The 21,861-nt window shown below is 43.5% G+C and overlaps 1 protein-coding gene across 4 annotated transcripts in view; it reads right to left on the bottom strand.

Moving 5' to 3' along the window:
- The window catches only part of LOC141273829 (uncharacterized), a 208,341-nt gene that overhangs the window by 127,338 nt on the left and 59,142 nt on the right, over nt 1-21,861 (bottom strand). Inside the window, exon 2 of one of the 4 annotated variants that reach the window (XM_073686227.1) lies at nt 5,402-5,512. The exons of the other annotated variants lie outside the window; for them this stretch is intronic. Within the exon in view, the coding sequence (XP_073542328.1) occupies nt 5,402-5,471 (70 nt within the window). The 5' untranslated portion in view covers nt 5,472-5,512. The remainder of the gene's footprint in view (nt 1-5,401; nt 5,513-21,861) is intronic. 4 annotated transcript variants of the gene reach the window in all.

The raw sequence follows: 21,861 nt of genomic DNA on the forward strand, positions 1-21,861 counted from the left end.
CCTTTGTACTACCGGTAACGTTGAAACCCCCTATATTTCCGTTAACAGATGACAGACCTGCGCTCTACACTGAGCACTTACATTGGTATTTGCATCTACATCTCCGAATGACGTGATTCAGATGAAACTCCCGAGGGATCTATTCACTATAATGAGGCAGAGTTACTCTGGACTCCGTCTGGCCTCTGTTCAGCAGTGTCCTTTTCAGAAGTGCACAAACTGTGGTCAACGCCACTTTTATGCACGCCTAAAAAGACGTACACCGTAGTATCATAGGCCAGACGGCGTCTACAGTGTCTCCATTTTACTCATTACAGGGAATCTTAAGCCGGGGGTTCAGTCTGAATCACGTATTTCAGAGATTTGCACGGAAACCCCGGTGTAAGCGCTGAGCATAGAGCGCAGGATAAATGTGTGCCGAGCCATACTGCGATGTTTGTGAGACAGAATGAAAAAATCAACAGCAGGTGAAGAATTGGTTTTATTTACTTTTTACGCCGTTCATCATGCTGTGTAAGTGATTAGCTGACTTTATTCTTCAGGTCGGTGCAGTTACAGCGATACCAGATTTATATCGGGTTTTTATGTTTGGCTGCGGTCACACACTAAGGCTATGTGCCCACGATGCAGAAATGAAGCAGAAAATTTCTGCATCTCCCTGGCAGAAAAAACGCATGCAGATTGTACATGCGGATTGTACATGCGGATTGTACATGCAGATTGTACATGCAGATTGTACATGCAGATTGTACATGCAGATTGTGCATGCGTTTTTCCTGCAGAATACATGCGGATTCACATGCGTATCCACATGCGTTAACGCATGTGTTTCTGCATGCGGACTGACAAGCACTTTCCAGGCGATAGCATCACTTGGAAAGTGCTTGACAACTTGGTCATCCTATATAAATCCATACAACCGGCATGGATTTATATAGTGTGACCGTAAAAATAAAAAAATAAAGCTATACTTTACCGCCGATGCCCCGGCGTGTGCTGCAGCGCTCGTTCCTGTCTGGTTCCCGGCTGCCGGCATATGGCGAGACACAGCGGTGAAGGGTCTGTGGTCACATGCCTGTGACGTTACCGAAGGTCCTTCAGCGCTGCCGGCAAGCAGAGAGAAGCCGCCGGACAGGTGAATATAAACTTTATTATTTTATTCTTTTTTTACAGGTACAATGGTACCCAGGTCTGGATGAGAGTCTTCTCTCCTCCAGAACTGGGTACCATCCGCACATTGAAACGCATAATATCCGCTTGTACAAATGTACAGTCGCGGTTTCTATGCGTCTCAATGCAAGTCAATGGCGGCGCTTCCGCAAAATTAATGGACATGCTGCGGATTTATGAGCGCTGCAGAAACGCTGCGGAAAAATCTGCAGCATGTGCATTGACATTGCGGAATGCCATTGGGGACCATGGGGTGCGGATTACCATGCGTTTTTGATGCGTTTCCGCTGCGGAAATTCCACAGCATAAACGCATGAAAAACGCATCGTGTGCATGCAGCCTTAAAGACGCTTTTTTTTTTTTATTACAAAAACTAGCATCGCCATATTTTTAGAGCTATAATTTTTCGATATTTTGGCTGACAGTCATGTGAGGGCTTGTTTTCTACTGGACGAGTTGACGTTTTTATTGGTACCATTTTCGGGCACATGACATTTATTGATTGCCTTCTATTACGATTTTTGGGAGGCAGAATGAAGAAAAAACAGCAACTCGGGAATTGTGCTTTCGTTTTTTTTTAATGTCGTTCTGCATGTGGTAAATTTGATATGGCGGCTTCATTCTTCGGGTCAGTGCAATTACAGCGCTTTTACACAATAGAAAAATAATTGTTTTTGCATCTCTCCATTCTGAAAGCTATAACTTTTTCATTTCTCTGCTGACGGAGCTGTATGGCAGCTTGTTTTACTGCGGGACAAGATGATGCTTTCAGCCATTACATTTTTATTTACATTCGCCTTTTTGATCATGTTTCATTCCACTTTCTTTTCCCAGCGGTATTTTTATGGTGTTCAATGAAGGTGTTAACAAGTTTGATAGTTTTATAGATTGGGTTGTTCAGGATGCAGCGATACTAAATATGTGTACTTTTTTTGTTTAATTTTTTTTACATAAAAATGTGTATTTATTTGTGTAATATTTTATTATTAGTTTGTAATTTTTTTTATAGAATTTTTACAATTTGTGCAGTGCAGGATCACTTATAACTGCAATCAGACTGCAGCCACAAGATAGTTTGATCATGCACTGCGCATAATCAAACTACCTTGCTATTGCCTGGTGACCCGGATGTCGTCATGATGACATTGGGTCACTATAGCAACGATAGGGACCCCGCGATGACGTTGCGGGGTCTCCGATCCAAAAGCAGAGGCACAGCTCCTGGTACTGAGTGCTGGGTGTCAGCTATCAGAATCAGAGGCGCGATCAGAGGGATGTAATAATACCTTGTCCATAAAGCCCATGGACGTATTATTACAGCTCATGTCAGAAAGGGATTAAAGGGAACCTGTCATGTTCTGTCTATGTAAACTGCCTCCATTGCGTTGTTAGTGATGCAATGTGCATCACTAACACACTTTTACATTTAAATTGGTGCTAACATAATAAGTATATAGCACTTTATATACCTGCTCGTTCAGTCATAGGGGTGTGATCCTCGCATTCAGTCAGGGCTGGCGCTGCCAATGCATTTGAATGCTGCTCCTGGCCCGCGCTGAAGTGGGGGCGCTTGTGCAGTATGACATGACCAGCCAGCTAAGCTTTCAGCGCTGGGAGCCGCGCATGCACTGTGTCGAGTGGCTCCCCACGCGTGTGCAGTGAGGCTGCGTAGTTCCGGCCGCACACAGCTTCACTGTGCACGGGTGGGTAGCCGCTTGTCACAGTGCATGCGCAGTGAAGCTGGGAGCTACATAGCCTCACTGTGTACGAGCAGGGAGTAGCTCGTCACAGCGCATGCGCGGCTCCCAGTGCTGCAAGCTTTGCTGGCTGGCCAGGTCATACTGCGCAAGCGCCCCAAACTTCAGTGCGAGCTGGGAACAGAATTCAAATGCGTGGGCAGAGCCAGCCCTGACTGAATGCGAGAATCACACGCATATGACTGAATGAGCAGGTATGATAGAAGTATATAAACGAGCAGGAATGATAGAAGTATATAAACAAGCAGGAATGATAGAAGTATATAAACGAGCAGGAATGATAGAAGTATATAAACGAGCAGGAATGATAGAAGTATATAAACGAGCAGGAATGATAAAAGTATATAAACGAGCAGGAATGATAAAAGTATATAAACGAGCAGGAATGATAGAAGTATATAAACGAGCAGAAATGATAGAAGTATATAAACGAGCAGGAATGATAGAAGTATATAAAGGAGCAGGAATGATAGAAGTATATAAAGGAGCAGGAATGATAGAAGTATATAAACGAGCAGGTATGATAGAAGTATATAAAGGAGCAGGAATGATAGAAGTATATAAAGGAGCAGGAATGATAGAAGTATATAAACGAGCAGGAATGATAGAAGTATATAAACGAGCAGGAATGATAGAAGTATATAAAGGAGCAGGAATGATAGAAGTATATAAACGAGCAGGAATGATAGAAGTATATAAACGAGCAGGTATGATAGAAGTATATAAACGAGCAGGAATGATAGAAGTATATAAAGGAGCAGGAATGATAGAAGTATATAAACGAGCAGGAATGATAGAAGTATATAAAGGAGCAGGAATGATAGAAGTATATAAACGAGCAGGAATGATAGAAGTATATAAAGGAGCAGGAATGATAGAAGTATATAAACGAGCAGGAATGATAGAAGTATATAAACGAGCAGGTATGATAGAAGTATATAAACGAGCAGGAATGATAGAAGTATATAAACGAGCAGGTATGATAGAAGTATATAAACGAGCAGGAATGATAGAAGTATATAAACGAGCAGGAATGATAGAAGTATATAAACGAGCAGGAATGATAGAAGTATATAAACGAGCAGGTATGATAGAAGTATATAAACGAGCAGGAATGATAGAAGTATATAAACGAGCAGGAATGATAGAAGTATATAAACGAGCAGGAATGATAGAAGTATATAAACGAGCAGGAATGATAGAAGTATATAAACGAGCAGGAATGATAGAAGTATATAAACGAGCAGGAATGATAGAAGTATATAAACGAGCAGGAATGATAGAAGTATATAAACGAGCAGGAATGATAGAAGTATATAAACGAGCAGGAATGATAGAAGTATATAAACGAGCAGGAATGATAGAAGTATATAAACGAGCAGGAATGATAGAAGTATATAAAGGAGCAGGAATGATAGAAGTATATAAACGAGCAGGAATGATAGAAGTATATAAACGAGCAGGTATGATAGAAGTATATAAACGAGCAGGAATGATAGAAGTATATAAAGGAGCAGGAATGATAGAAGTATATAAACGAGCAGGTATGATAGAAGTATATAAACGAGCAGGAATGATAGAAGTATATAAAGGAGCAGGAATGATAGAAGTATATAAACGAGCAGGAATGATAGAAGTATATAAAGGAGCAGGAAAGATAGAAGTATATAAACGAGCAGGAATGATAGAAGTATATAAACGAGCAGGAATGATAGAAGTATATAAACGAGCAGGTATGATAGAAGTATATAAACGAGCAGGAATGATAGAAGTATATAAACGAGCAGGAATGATAGAAGTATATAAACGAGCAGGAATGATAGAAGTATATAAACGAGCAGGAATGATAGAAGTATATAAACGAGCAGGTATGATAGAAGTATATAAACGAGCAGGAATGATAGAAGTATATAAACGAGCAGGAATGATAGAAGTATATAAACGAGCAGGTATGATAGAAGTATATAAACGAGCAGGAATGATAGAAGTATATAAACGAGCAGGTATGATAGAAGTATATAAACGAGCAGGAATGATAGAAGTATATAAACGAGCAGGTATGATAGAAGTATATAAACGAGCAGGAATGATAGAAGTATATAAACGAGCAGGAATGATAGAAGTATATAAACGAGCAGGTATGATAGTAGTATATAAAGTGCTGTTTACTCATTATGTTAGCGCCAATTTAAATGAAAAAAGCGTGTTAGTGATACACACTGCATCACTAACAACGCAATGGGGGCAGTTTACATAGTAGACAGGACATGACAGGTTCCCTTTAAAGTGTAGAGATCTAAGGTTGTGAGTTGTAAGTAATCACCTAGGCAGGTTAACGATGCAACAATATTTTATAATCACAGCCATGGTAATAAAGCAATTCCAGGTAAATGGCCAAAATACAGTTCTCTCAGTCCTTAAGTTCCGAATCTGGGTTCAGTAGTTCCATTGGCTTTGTATAACGCCATACTCACTGTCTCCCAACTTTTGGTTGGCCCACAGATTTCGTATCTCCAGCCAGTATAGTCTGTAGCCACAGTCCATGATCCTCTAGACGGCAGATAAAACGATGAAAGACCAAGTATCTAGTAGCAACAGTCCTTTTAAGAAAGTGTAAATCCAAACGACATAAAGGTAACATGTTTATCCATTCATCCTTCCAAGTCCATGGTCTCCATCCTCTTCCTTCAATCCATCCACACCACTCCTCACTAAAGCATGTGTCTGTTTTCCTCCCCGGGGTCAGCCCCCTCCAAAGGTCAGAAGTGATGACTCCCTCCCCCTTAACCATTTACTTTAACATGAGACTGCATGTCAGACCTCCTGTGGTGACGGCTCCACTGTGTCCACTCTTTCCATCTACATAAGGGGTCCATTGGCTGAAAGAACAATGGCCCAAGGCCCCTGAGATAAGGTCACTGAATGGAATTGATACCTGAGGTTGAACTGATGAGCAAACAAATCCTAACAAAACACAGCAAGCACATTTCTAACGAAATGCAAAAATAAGATCGATGAAAATGGGTGCTCAGTGCTGGAAAAGTATTTATTAATGGCCAGGTCCTCACATAAAGTCATGATGGACATAGCATGTCATGATGTGGGAACTGATACCGACTCATGACGTGCTATGTCCGACATTGGTCGTTAAGGCGTTAATATGAAGTGACATCTTTTCATAATTGGCCAATAGTAGAGAATGTACTTCTGTTTAAGTTCATCTAAAATCATGGTAAGATGCATCATGTATTGTATACTGTGACAAAGTGTCATTTTTGACAACACATGCCCAAGTAAGCAAATCTGTTTTTTTGAAACTTCTTGATTTGGAATCATAGCACACATAACATTGTGGGTTATAGTTAAAGGGGTTGTCCACTACTTTTTATTATCCCCCTAATGTATTTCCCCAGGGTCCATAAGGGTTTTTGTAAATACCTTCAAAGCAGTTACTGCCTGTGAGTGGCACTATCATTGGCCGCTCACAGACATCACGTGACCCCGGGTTGCAGCCAGCTCTGACATCTGCTGATGATGTCACATCAAGTTCCGGCTGCAGCCGGGGGTGACTTACTTCTGCGTTCCACGGTGGATGCTGGGCTGTGGGCGGGGTTCCCGCACGTCACATCCAGCATCCACCAAGTGCTTTCCCTCTCCTCATTCATTGGGAAAGTGCGCGGTGGATGCAGGGCGTGACGTGTGGGGGAACCCCGCCCACAACCCAGCATCCACCACTGGGACCGCGTCACTGATGTCACGCCTCACTTAACGTGACATCAGTTCGGGGTCACGTGGTGCCTGTGAGCGGACCACGGTAGTGCCGCTCACAGGCAGTAACTGCAACACAAGGTAATTATAAAAACCCTTATGGGCCCCGGGGGAATACATTGGGGTGATAATAAAAAGTAATGGACATCTTCTTTAAGTTAGTGACAAAATGTACAATTGATAGAGGAAGATTGAACTTGATGGAACTAGGTCTTTATTGAACCTATGTAACTATATAATAAGAAACTGCTGTAGGGTGATGGTGCTAGATACAAACAACAGACACACATGGATGCACTTACAAACAAACGCTCCTTGCAAAAGTTTGGTTATAGTTTTTCCTGCCTTAAAGGGGTTATTCTCTTTTTTACATAATGTCTTGACTATGCGGCAGCCAGTCAGTGAGCTCAGCTGACTGGCTGCCACCTTGTTGACGTGACGCCAGTCCGGAAACCAATGACAGGCACCAGGAGCAATGACGGTGACTGAAGCGCAGCTTGCTATGTCTTCAACTGCAGCTGGGGAAGAACATTGTCTGAAAGGGAACATCCCCTTTAAGGCCCCAATGGACATTAGACGAATGTCTACCGAACCCGCTGATAATGGCAGGCTCATACACCATTCTAATTTTTAGGTAGGGCTCCTAACTCTCCACCGACAGATGTTGGGGGACATAAGGGTCCAGCATGTCCGATTTTGGACTGTCGATTTTTTTGTTCTCAGCCAAACGAGGAGTCATGCAGCGGACCTGTCATAGAGAATCCAGGAGTGCACTGTGTATGAGGTAGTAGGGAGAGATAGCTGCCAGCAGAACCATCTATTGCTATTAAAGAAGTTGTCCACTAGTTTTTATTATCCCCCCAATGTATACAGCCAGTGCCCATAAGGGTTTTTGTAATTTCCTTCTGCTGTCCTTATTGCCTGTGACCCCCGCTATCACTGACCGCTCACAGGCATCACGTGACCCCCGCTATCACTGACCGCTCACAGGCATCACGTGACCCCCGCTATCACTGACCGCTCACAAGCATCACGTGACCCCCGCTATCACTGACCGCTCACAGGCATCACGTGACCCCCGCTATCACTGACCGCTCACAGGCATCACGTGACCCCCGCTATCACTGACCGCTCACAGGCATCACGTGACCCCCGCTATCACTGACCGCTCACAGGCATCACGTGACCCCCACTATCACTGACCGCTCACAGGCATCACGTGACCCCCGCTATCACTGACCGCTCACAGGCATCACGTGACCCCCGCTATCACTGACCGCTCACAGGCATCACGTGACCCCCGCTATCACTGACTGCTCACAGGCATCACGTGACCCCCGCTATCACTGACCGCTCACAGGCATCACGTGACCCCCGCTATCACTGACCGCTCACAGGCATCACGTGACCCCCGCTATCACTGACCGCTCACAGGCATCACGTGACCCCAGCTATCACTGACCGCTCACAGGCATCACGTGACCCCCGCTATCACTGACCGCTCACAGGCATCACGTGACCCCCGCTATCACTGACCGCTCACAGGCATCACGTGACCCCCGCTATCACTGACCGCTCACAGGCATCACGTGACCCCCGCTATCACTGACCGCTCAAAGGCATCACGTGACCCCGGCTGCAGCCGGCTCTGACATCCGCCAATATCATGTCAAGTACCGGCTGCAGCTGGGGATGACTTACTTCTGCGTTCCACGGTGGATGCTGGGTTGTGGGTGGGGTTACCCTGTGCGTTACACCCAGCATCCACCGCACGCTCTGCCTCCCCTCATTCATTGGGAAAGCGTGCGGTGGATGATGGGTGTGACGCACGGGGTAACCCCGCCCACAACCCAGCATCCACCGCAGGGATCACATCACTGATGTCACGCCTCACTTGAGGTGACATCAGCGGGGGGGTCACGTGATGCCGGTGAGCGAACCACGGTAGCGCCACTCACAGGCAAAAGTGACAGCAGGAAGTAATTAGAAAAACACTTATGGCCACCAGCTGAATACATTGAGGGGATAATAAAAAGTTGTGGACAACTTCTTTAAATATGGATTGCTTTAGGCTACATTCACACATCTGTTTCCATTTTAATATCCTTGTAAAATAGACCATTCTTATCTATTTGTCATACGTTTTGCAGCAGTATTTTTTTTTTCCATCTGTTTTTAAAAACTGGATCAGGTAGACTGTTTGAACTGTTTTTTATCCATTTAAATGGGTCAGTTAAAAGCAGATGAAACTCAGCTTGAATGTTGAAGTAAAAAGTCTGTCTTCAGCATGTCATCTGTTTTATATTGGATCCTCAAAGACTTTAATGGCCGAGTCTGATCCATAAAAAGGTTTAGAATAGAACAAGGATGCACAACATTTTTAGGTCCAAGGGCCACATTGCCATCCTGAACCAATCCCAAGGGCCACAAAAAATGTAATGGGTACTTATACGAATACATCACCAGAACCACCATCAGTACATTAATACATCAACAGAACCAAGCTTTGAGTATTTGAGGAGGATTTGGAGAAATTCTGCTCAGTTTCTGCTCCAAAAAATAAGTTTGAACATACGCTAACTTACACTAAGTTTTTGGAGCAGAAACTCACCAAATCTACCTCAATCTCAAAACTTTAAGTTTTGAGGACTTTTAAAGAGAACATTGCTATGAAGCACATTTTGGATGGCTACATGTGTTCAAGATCAAAACAACCATCAGTACATGAACATAGCACCAGAAACACTATCAGTACAGGAAAAAAATCATCAAGCTTCATACAGAAATCAATTGCAATGTCAGGTCAACCGCATATACAACTGTATCACAAGTACCTACAGCTCCCAGTAGGTCTTTAACAATGGAAAGGAAATACTGTGAGTTGTTGTTATAAGCCATCATTAGATTGCGGTTCATACAGAAACCACAGTACTGATGAGATGCAAGCAATATCACAAATAAACATTTACATCCAGGTACTGTATAGGTGATACCTTCTGAAATTGGAGTCATTCCCATCCCTTTTATCTCCATGTAGTACAAATGCCATGATGAGATTACATGCCCAAAGCTGGTCTCTCCAGACTTTCCTCTTCTCAGTCTTCAGCAGCACTTCCTGATTTGCTGCCCTTATGTACAAATAAAAGTATTATTATAATCCCCATAAATTAAAATCTCCCATGCTGTGCCCCTCAATAAATAATTGCTGTGCTTACTGCACAAAGTATCCAGAGCGCTGCTCTGCCCCAGTCCCGGCGCTCAAGTGTTCAAATGTATTCTTGTCTGAAAGACGCAACAAATCCTTTGGCGGGCTAAACGCAGCCCATATGTTGTGCAGGCCTGGAATAGGACATGGTCTGGTCCTCACGGATCGGAAACACATATTTGTTTTTAAAGTGAACTTGTATACAGAAGAAAGCAACCATGGGGCCATGTGCTGTCCGAGGAAAAAATGGGCAGCACACGGAAGTGTATAACGATTGTGAGAATGTAGCCTTAGTCTATGTGCGCACTATCAGGGTTTGAAGCAGAAATTTCCTGAGCGTTTCTGCATCTCCTTGGCAGGTAAAACCGTGTGGTTTTGACGCGTTTTTTTATGTGTTTTTTTAAATGTTTTTGTACATCAATGAATGATTTTTGGAGCTAAATAAAGTTATTTGGTGGGACATTGCTTAAACCCTTGGATTACCGTCAGAACTGGGGTGAGTATATTGGTTAATTTAAATGAGTAAAGAATATGTCTGTTGTATTTCAAATAAAGTGTTTGCTCTGTGTCTGTTTATTTAACTCTTTACTTTAATTAGGTTTGGTCATTAAAGGGTCTGATTGACACCTTGTCATCACCAAACAAAAGAGCTAGGTGTCAGCTGATCCCATTCACCCAATCTCATTAGCATTTCCATTCATGTAATTTCTGGATCAGCTGTGAGCTGCTATTTTTAGCCTAGGAAGGTGCCATTTGCAAACATGTTTCCTGGCCATTATTAACAGCTCACACCTTTTTCATTAGCCGTTACGTACCCACGAACAGCACTCAGTAGCGCTTTGGACGCAGCGTATTTTTGCTGCGTCCAAAACGCGGTGTTCTAATGCTGCACTTTTGTTGTCGGTACATGTGAATCCACAGCATATAATGACAGTTTAATCAGTCAAAATATGCAGCGGAGACTAGCGTGTCCATTACAGAAATTGACATGCTGCGGGTGAGTTAGGGTACGCGGCCACGATCAGGATCCGCTGCAGGTTTGACACTGCGTGGTTATATAGAATCAAACTCGCAGCGTCCAGATGTTACAGTATAGTGGATCCCATGTCCACTATGTGTGAATCAGAGGCTGCGAATCACCTGTGGACACTGGCATGCGGCGCGTCTTACAGTACAGCAGCGTGTCAAATTATCTTGCGGAGTCGCTGGGCTCCCGCATCATTTTAATAACCAGCAGAGCCATTAGCCAATAATGTTGCCTAGCTATTAATTATCAGCCCACAGCTGTTTGTTTAGCCTTTACTGGCTAGATTACAGGTGGACCCCAGAAAAAAATTGACATGGGGTCCCCCTATAAAATCTAACCAGAAAAGGCTAAACAGACAGCTGCGGGCTGATATTAATAGCCAGGGAAGGGGCCATGAATAATAGCCCCCTCTGGCTAGTATGTGGGTGAAGAACTGGCTCAGTGATGGGAAACAAAGGGTGGTTATTAATGGAACACACTCAGACTGGGTCTCAGTTAACAGTGGGGTACCACAGGTTTCAGTATTGGGCCCGCTTTTTTTTTAAATATTTATTAATGACCTTGTAGGGGGCATACAGAGTAGTATTTCAATATTTGCAGATGACACTAAACTCTGCAGGGTAATCAATACAGAAGAGGACAATTTTATAGTCACTAGTGCGACCACACTTAGAATACAGTCCTGGTCTCCGGTGTATAAGAAAATCACCCCTGTCAGTATACATGCTGCAGGAGATCACTAGGGTTCATCAGGTGAAGATCAGCTGATCAGCCCCGATGAGCTATCACCATGGGAACATTCTTGAGAATGTTCCCACGGTGAGGTCACATGAGCGATCAGCTGATCGCTCACGTGATAGCAGGTCTTGGAAGCAAAGTACACTGCTGGGAGCGAGCGCGCTCCCCACACTGTAATGCCTTCCGCCAGGAGGAGAGCATCGCTGGGACCAGGAGGACACCCGGGGCCGCTGGACAGGTGGGTATAAGGTTTTTTTTTATTTTTACTTTATTTTTTATTTTATTTTAGAGCGGGCACGCCGGCTTGGCTGAGAAGACTACTGCTCCCCCCAGCCGCGCCTCTCTCGCGGTTATCAGCGGGAGCGGTGGTCGGATAAGAGGAGTAGCGGTCCTCCTCTCCCGTTTCGGGTACCATCCGCATTGCGTTTCCACCTCAAATTCGCCGCTATTCACTTTAATTGAAACGCAACAAATCCGCAGGTATAAATATTATACTTGCGGTTTTGCTGCGGTTCAATTCAAGCCAATTGGCGCAAATTGGCAGCGGAAACGCCCGCACTATGGTCATGCTGCGGTTTTTACCGCAATGGTAATCCTGAGCAGAAATTTCCCCATCATGTGCACAGCACATAAGGATTACAATTGCTATAGCTGGCAGACCTATTAACAAGTGTTTTCGCAGCGTTTCCACGGTGAAAAAAACGCCACGGAATCGCAGTAAAAACACTTCGTGTGCACATAGCCTTATTCTGACTAGGCTTTATCACATTTTTAGCACAAAATATACAATTTTTGGATAGAGATACATTATTGGCTGTCTGTTGCACGTGAGACAAGCCATAAGGCAACGCATTTTGGTGGCAAAATTTCAGTTGTTGAAATTCCACACCAAAGTACAGTACAATGTAAAACAATTGGGATTTAAAAATCTGCAGCAGGTTCTAGGTATACACAGGATTTTCACATCCACAGCATGCTCTGTATCCTATAAAAATATCGTGAATCCCATTGATTGGTTTGTAAAGAGTCAAGTCAATACCAAAATCTGCAATAAAGACACTTATGGATATCATTGCTAATTCTGGTGCAAAATTCCAGTAAATGTACTCCAAGTAAAAGACAAATAATAATCCCTGAAAGAAACGGCCATTTTGTGTTTTTGAGATTTTTATTTTTTTCTCCCCTTCTTCATAGGCTATGTTCACACACTGCATTTTTCCGCAGGCAAAACCTGCTCTCTTGGCAGTAAAGAAACAGCGCCAAAAAGCAGGTTTTGCTGAGTTTTTGCCACATTTTTTGCCTGCGTTTTTGTCATTGTACATTTGTCTATTGTGCATGCTGATAAAGTTTTGTGAATTAAAAAGTAACCTAATTCAACTTCATCAGATTTTGGCAGCAAAAACACAGCAAAACCTGATACCTGCGTTTTTGCACTACCCATTGCTTTCTATGGGTGAAAAACGCTACAAAATCGCTGAAAGAAGGGACATTCTGCATTTTGCTAAAAGGCAGTTCTTTGACAAAACAGTCAGGAAAAAAAAACAAGGTGTGTGCAGGAGATTTCTAAAATCTCATAGACTTTGCTGGTACTGTAAAACGCAGCTGAAAATTTGCATAAAAAAAACCCGCAAAAAAACGCAACGTATGAACATAGCCTAATAGTTGTAGTTGTATGAGTTGTAGTTTTGATTGACACCATTCACATTTAGTTGGTTGTGCAGAAAAAAAAGACTCGGTAACATGATTCCTCAGGTAATTACGATTATGACAATAGCAATTTTCCTATAGTTTTTTCTATGTAGTTTCATGGTTAAAATGAATAAGAAAATCATAACTTTGCAAAAAAACGGCTTGAACACTTTCTGAGACCCATATATTCCATCCACTCACTCCAATGAGCCTTGGTGAGGGTTTGTTTTTTTGTGTAGCCACCTGTCATTGTATAGTACATTGCATTATTTTTTTTAGCCCCCTAAGGGATGTGAAACTGTGATTGCTCACTAGTACTATGCACTATATTATTATAGTGTATAGTCAAAATAATCTCCTATTAAACCCAACCCGCGGCTGGGGTTCATATGTGTATAAGGATGGCAAAGAGGTTTGTTTTTTAATGATACAATTTTAACCCTTACTCGCGAGAGCCTATTTTTCGCCTTCGTGACCACACCAATTTTTTCAATTCTGACCACTGTCACTTTATGAGGTAATAACTCTGGAAAGCGTCCACGGATCCCGCTGATTTTGAGATTGTTTTTTTGTGACACATTGTACTTTATGATAGTGGTAAAATTTCTTTGCTATAACTTGCGTTTATTTCTGAAATTTTTCAAATTTTCAAACTTTTAATTTTTATTTCCTTAAACCAGAGAGTTGTGCTACGCAAAATAGTTAATAAATAACATTTCTCACATGTCTACTTTACATCAGCACAATTTTTTAAACATATTTTTTTTGTTAGGAAATTAGAAGGATTAAAAAGTTGATCAGCAATTTCTCACTTTTACAGGAAAATTTACAAAACCAATTTTTTTTATGGACCACATCACATCTGAAGTGGCTTTGGACAGAAAATACCCAAAAGTGACAGCATTCTAAAAACTGCAGCACTCAAGGTGCTCAAAACCACAGTCAAGAAGTCTATTAACTTTTCAGGTGCTTTGCAGGAATTAATGGAATGTGGAAGGAAAAAATGAAAGTTTTACCTTTTCCCACAAAAATGTTAATTTAGCCCCATTTTTTTTAATTTTCACAAGGTTAACAGGAGAAAATGCACTAGAAAAAATTGTTGTGTGATTTCTCCTGAGTAAGCAGATACCCCATATGTGGTGGAAAACTACTGCTTGGGCGCACGTCAGGGTTCAGAAGGGAAGGAGCGCCATTTGAGCTTTGGAATGCGAAATTGGCGGGAATCAAGAGCGGAAACCACGTCGCGTTTGGAGTGACCCCATTTTGGAAACTAGACCCCTCAAGGAATTTATCTAGGTTTGTGGTGAGCACCATGATCCCTCAGGGGCTTCACAGAATTTTAGAATGCTGAGCTGTGAAAATTAAAGAAAACATTTTTCCCACAAAAAGTATATTTTAACCCCAATTTTTTTATTTTCACAAGGGTAGCAAGAAAAAATAAACCCCAAAATTTGTTGTGCAATCTCTCCTGGGCACGTCCATACCCCATATATCAGGGCTCGACAAACCCAGGCGCCTGGTCGCCAGTGGCGCCTAGAAAATGTTGTCTGGCGCCTAGAAAATGTTGCCTGGTGCTTGAGGAGTTGAGGAGTTGAGAAGAAAAAAAAATACTCTCAATCCAATCCCACCTCCTGCACGGAGTCATCCAATCGGAGGAAGCAGGGACAGTATCGCTCAGGCCGCCTTCTCCACTTTGCTCCGCCCCCCTTATGCTCCGGGACTGGACAGGGAGAGTTGGGTTACGGGGGAAGCAGGGCCGGCGTCAGCACCCGGCGTACCCGGGCAAGTGCCGGGGCCCTGGAAAATCAGAGGGGCCCAGCCGCCCACTCACTGTCGGGGCCCGGGCCCACACACCCACCCGCCCACTCACTGTCGGGGCCGGGCCCACACACTGTCGGGGCCGGGCCCACACACCCACCCGCCCACTCACTGTCGGGGCCGGGCCCACACACCCACCCGCCCACTCACTGTCGGGGCCCTGGCCGCTTCCTCGGCACCTGTTCAGGGACGCAGGCGCTGCTTGATTGCCGGCACTTCCCCCAGACATGGCCGCGCGCTGTTCGGCTGTGTCTGCTAGTAATGACACGGCAGGGTCGACGGCACTGCACCTTTAATTGTGCTTGTGTGTCGCTCCTGCCGCGTCATTACTAGCAGACACAGCCGCACAGCGCGCGGCCATGTCTGGGGGAGTGCCAGCAATCAAACACCGTCGGAGCGGAGGTCCTGCACAGATGGGCGGGAGGGGCCCGGACCCAACCGCAAGTGGGCCCCTCTGATGTTCCAGGGCCATGAAGTCTGTGACACGCCGGGGGCCCTGCACTGCCCCATACCCGAGGAGCTGCTGGACAGGACACTGGACCGGGGACAGGTGAGTGAGGCTTCCCCAATCCCCATATTAAAAATATTAGTAATGGGTCTGTGTGAGTGCATGTATGTGAATGTCAGTGTATATGACTGTGTATATATAGTTGTCTGTTTTATCTATGTGTATGTCTGTATGTGTACATATGTCTGCGTACCGTGTGTGCGCGCGCATATGTCTGCGTACCGTGTGTGCGCACGCATATGTCTGCGTACCGTGTGTGCGTGCATATGTCTGCGTACCGTGTGTGCGTGCATATGTCTGCGTACCGTGTGTGCGTGCATATGTCTGCGTACCGTGTGTGCGTGCATATGTCTGCGTACCGTGTGTGCGCACGCATATGTCTGCGTACCGTGTGTGCGCACGCATATGTCTGCGTACCGTGTGTGCGCACGCATATGTCTGCGTACCGTGTGTGCGTGCATATGTCTGCGTACCGTGTGTGCGCACGCATATGTCTGCGTACCGTGTGTGCGCACGCATATGTCTGCGTACCGTGTGTGCGTGCATATGTCTGCGTACCGTGTGTGCGCGCGCATATGTCTGCGTATGTGAAGGATGAGGGGGCAGGCTGGGCCATGTGTAATAAATATATATATATATATATATATATATATATATATATATATTTATATATATATTTATTTCTCCGCCGTATCTGTGCATCATGAATCGTGTATGTGTTAAAAGGGCCCACTGAGACTCTTTCGCCCGGGGCCCAGAAAAACCTGGAGCCGGCCCTGGGGGGAAGGATCGCTGTGGCCGGGGGCCCGTTCTCATCTCCCGCTACCTGTGTAAGTACATACAAAGGCCATGCTCCCCGGGGAGACGCCGTGTGTGAGGGGGTCTATATGTACAGTTTGTCAACAAAAAAAATTCTGGCTCCTAAATTTTTTGGCTGGCTCCTAGATTCTGAACAACTTTGTCGACCCCTGCCATATATGGTAGAAAACTACTGCTTTGGCGCCTGGCAGGGCTCGGAAAAAAAGTACCATTTGACTTTAGGAATGCGAAATTGCCTGGAATCGAAAGCTGATGCCATGTTTGGAGGGTCCCTGAGGTGCTCAAACAGTGGAAACCCCCACAATTTACCTCATTTTGGAAATTAGACCACTCAAGAAATGTATCTAGATGTATGATGAGCACCTTGAACCCTCAGAGGCTTCACAGAATTTTATAGTGCTGGGCAGTAAAAATAAAAAAATCTAATTTTTCCCACAAAAATGTTGTTTCAGTTGCAATTTTTTTTATTTTCACAAGGATAGCAGTCGAAAATAGAACCCACAATTTGTTGTGCAATTTCTCGAGTACTCAGATTCCCCATATGTGGTGAAAACTACTGCTTGGGTACGGCAGGGAAGGACTGCTATTTTGGCTGGAATAGGTTGCGGACACCATGTCACATTTGAAGAGCCCCTGACAAGCCAAAACAGCAGAAACGCCACAATTGACTCCATTTTGTAAACTACACCTCTCAAGAAATTCATCTAGCTGTGTAGTGAGTATTTTTAACCCTCAGGCAATTCCCCAAACTTGTATAACATCAGGCTGAGTAAATTAAATATTACTATTTTTTCCACTAAAATGTTGCTTTGACCCCAAGTTTGCAATTTTCAAAAGGGGCAATAGGAGAGAACAAACAGTACAATTTCTCCTGAGTACATCAATACCCCCTACACCATATTGGAGTTCAAATTTAGCTGGAATAGTTTGAGGGTGCCATGTCAGATTGGCAGAGCCCCTGAGGTCCCAGAACAGCAGAAACCCCCCCATAAGTGACCCCATTTTACAAACTACACCTCTCAATGAATTCATCTGGGGGTGCAGTGAAAATATTGACATCACATGTGACTCACAGAAATTTATCCCACTGGGCAGTGAAGAAAAAATAATTACATTTTTACCACAAAAAAAATTGTTTTAGCCCCAAATTTTACATGTTCACATGGGAAAGGGGATAAAAATTGCACCAAAATTTGTCCCACAATTTCTACTGAATGTGGCAATACTCCATATCTGGCTGTACACTAGTGCTTAGCCACATGGCGAGACTCAGGAGGGACAGAGCGATATTTGCCTCCTGGAGCACAGATTTTCTTAGAATAGATTGCTGATTACATATACAGAGCACCTAAGTGCTAGAAGAGAAGAATCCCTCCTCAAGTGACCCCATTTTGGAAATTATATCCCTTTGGAAATTTATCTACAGGTGTAATAACGATTTTGACTCCATGGGTGTTTTCCAGAAACAAGCAGCAGTGGATGTTGCTGAGTGAAAATTGCAAACTGCCATTGTAGTGACCAGTACGCTGTAGTAACCAGTACGTTGTAGTGACAAGTACTTTGTAGAGACCAGTACGTTATGCCTAGCTCATGCACCCATAAATTAGGAGGGCTCTCATCGCTACAGAAATGGAAAACATGTGGACATACTGTGGTTTAAACACACTGTGGGGCTCAGAAGGGAGGTGGGCATTTGGATTTGGGAGAGCAGAATTTGCTGGATTTCTTTTAGGGGGTGAGGAGCCATAGTGCTTTCCCAGAGCCTTTGTACTACCAGTAACGTGAAAGCCCCTGTATTTCCAATAACAGATGACTCATCTGAGTGAGGGCTTTATTGTGGATTGAGTTGAAGCTTTTGTTAGGAATATTTTACATAACATTTTGGATCACATTTATCCAGCGCGTTATGCTGAGCACTTACATCAGAGTTTCCATCTAAGGCCACGGCCCCACTATCAGTATTTGGTCAGTATTCGGTCAGTATTTTTTCTCAGGAGTGGGAGCCTAAACCACTAATATTATTTTTTTGCATCGCTTTATTCTGAGAGCTATAACTTTTCGATTTTTCGGATGATGGAACTGTATGGCGGCTTGTTTTTTGCGGGACAAGATGACGTTTTCAGCGGTACCATTTTTATTTATATTCGTCTTTTTGATCGCGTGTTATTCCATTTTTTGTTTGGCGGTATGATGATAAAGCATTGTTTTTTGCTTCGTTTTTTATTTTTATTTTTTACCGTGTTCACTGAAGGAGTTAACTAGTGGGACAATTTTATAGGTCAGGTCGTTACGGACACGGCGATACCAAATATGTGTACTTTTATTGTCTGTTTTTTCATAATAATATTTATTGATGGTTACATTATATTTTTATTTTTGGTGGATTATTTTTTTTATTTATTTTTTTATATTTTTACAATTTTATAAAAAAAAAAAATTTCACTTTCTGACAGTTTTTTTATTTGTTTACTTTGTCCCACTATGGTACTTTCACTTTTTTTATTCTGATCGCCTGCATAGCATAGGGATGGAGCACCATCCCTGTGCTATGCGGGCTGTCAGCGCTGCACAGTGAGAAGATAGTTTGGTCATGCACTGCGCATGACAAAAAAATCTTCCTGCTGTCTGGTGACCCGGATGTTGTCATGACGACATCGGGTCGAAATGGTAACATCCGGGAAGCCGCGGCAGACAGCGCTGGAGGCCGGAAGAGGAGGTGAGTATACCGATCACCTCCCCTTAGCCACCGTAATGCTGCAATCGACTTCGATCGCAGCATTGCGGGGGTTAATGTGCCGGGAGCGGTGCGGGACCGCTCCCTGCACATAGTACCGGGTGTCAGCTGTAACAATCAGCTGATACCCGGCGGCGATCGCGCCTGCACAGCCTGTGTGCGCGTGCGATCGCCATGACGTACTAATAAGGGTCAGGATCTTAAAGCCCAGAGCACTGAAGCATATTAATACGTCATGGGCTTTAAAGGGGTTAAAGTACACTCTACACCCCATCTTGACTGAAAAAAAACAGAACTGTACAAATTTTTGCAAATTTATTAAAAAAGAAAAACTGAAATATCACATGGTCATAAGCATTCAGACCCTTTGCTCAGTATTGAGTAGAAGCACCCTTTTGAGCTAGTACAGCCATGAGTCTTCTTGGGAATGATGCAACAAGTTTTTCACACATGGATTTGGGGATCCTTGCAGATCCTCTCCAGTTCCATCAGGTTGGATGGTGAACGTTGGTGGACAGCCATTTTCAAGTCTCTCCAGAGATGCTCAATTGGGTTTAGGTCAGGGCTCTGGCTGGGCCAGTCAAGAATGGTCCCAGTTGTTCTGAAGCCACTCCTTTGTTATTTTAGCTGTGTGTGTAGGGTCATTGTCTTGTTGGAAGGTGAACTTTCAGCCAAGTCTGAGCTCCAGAGCACTCTGGAAGAGGTTTTCATCCAGGATATCTCTGTACTTGGCCGCATTCATGCTTCCTTCAATTGCAACCAGTCGTCCTGTCCCTGCAGCTGAAAAACACCCCCATAGCATGATGATGCCACCACCATGTTTCACTGTTGGGATTGCATTGGGCAGGTGATGAGAAGTGCCTGTTTTTCTCCACACATACTGCTTAGAATTATCACCAAAAAGTTCTATCTTCGTCTCATCAGACCAGAGAATCTTATTTTTCATAGTCTGGGAGTCCTTCATGTGTTTTTGAGCAAACTCTATGCAGGCTTTCATATGTCTTGCACTGAGGAAAGGCTTTGGTCGAGCCACTGTGCTATAAAGGCCCGACTGGTGGAGGGCTGTAGTGATAGTTGATTTTGTGGAACTTTCTCCCATCTCCCTACTGCATCTCTGGAGCTCAGCCACAGTGATCTTGGTGTTCTTCTTTACCTCTCTCACCAAGGCTCTTCTCCCACGATTGCTCAGTTTGGCTGAACGGCCAGGTCTAGGAAGACTTCTGGTGGTCCCAAACTTCTTCCATTTAAAGATTATGGAGACCATTGTGCTCTTAGGAACCTTGAATAATGCAGAATTTCTTTTGTAACCTTGGCCAGATCTGTGCCTTGCCACAATTCCGTCTCTGAGCTCCTTTGGCAGTTCCTTTGAGCTCATGATTCTCATTTGGCCTGACATGCACTGTGAGCTGTGAGGTCTTATATAGACAGGTGTGTGCCTTTCCAAATCAAGTCCTATCAGTTTAATTAAGCACAGCTGGACTCCAATGAAGGAATAGAACCATCTCAAGGAGGATCACAAGGAAATGGACAGCATGTGACTTAAATATGAGTGTCTGAGCAAAGGGTCTGAATACTTCAGTTTTTCTTTTTTAATAAATTTGCAAAAATTTCTACATTTCTTTTTTTTTCAGTCAAGATGGGGTACAGAGTATACTCTAATGAGAAAAAAATGAACTTTTTAGAATTTACCAAATGGCTGCAATGAAAAAAAGAGTGAAAAATGTATCCAATTAACGACCGAAGCATTTTCCATTTTTGCGTTTTCATTTTTTTGCTCCCCTTCTTCCCAGAGCCATAGCTTTTTTATTTTTCGTTCAATATGGCCATGTGAGGGCTTATTTTTTGCGGGACAAGTTGTACTTTTAAACGCCATCACTGGTTTTACCATATCGTGTGCTGGAAAACGGGAAAAAAACTCCAAGTGAGGAGAAATTGCAAAAAAATGCAATTCCACGGTTGTTTTTCTTGTTTGTTTTTAACCACGTTCACTGAATGCTAAGTGACCTGCCATTATTCTCCAGGTCATTACGAGTTCGTAGACACCAAACATGTATAGGTTATTTTTTATTTAAGTGGTGAAAAAAAAATCCAAAAAAATATGGCGCCATTTTTCCGAGACCCGTAGCGTCTCCATTTTTTTGGATCTGGGGCCGGGTGATGGTTTCGTTTTTGCGCGCCGAGCTGAAGTTTTTATTGATATTATTTTGGGGCAGATGTGATGTTTTGATTGCCCGTTATTGCATTTTATTTCAATGTTGCAATGACAAAAAAAAACATAATTCTGGCGTTTAGAATTTTTTTCTCGCTACACCGTTGACCGATCGGATTAATTCTTTTTTTATATTGATAGAACGGGCGATTCTGAACGCGGTGATACCAAATATGTGCATGTGGGTTTTTTTTTTATTATTTTATTTTGAATGGGGTGAAAAGGGGAGGATTTAAACTTTTATACAGTTATATGAAAAAGTTTGGGCACCCCTATTAATCTTAAGCTTAATGTTTTATAAAAATTGGTGTTTTTGCAACAGATATTTCAGTTTGATATATGTAATAACTGTTGGATGTAGCGTCGGCGTCCCTGCCTCCTGCTAGGCAGGGACGCTGTTCCCCTCACCTCTCCGCTCT

Source organism: Phyllobates terribilis, unplaced genomic scaffold (genome assembly GCF_046119375.1).
Source record: "Phyllobates terribilis strain yellow unplaced genomic scaffold, ASM4611937v1 Scaffold_5__5_contigs__length_657084704, whole genome shotgun sequence".
Classification (NCBI taxonomy): Eukaryota; Metazoa; Chordata; class Amphibia; order Anura; family Dendrobatidae; genus Phyllobates; species Phyllobates terribilis.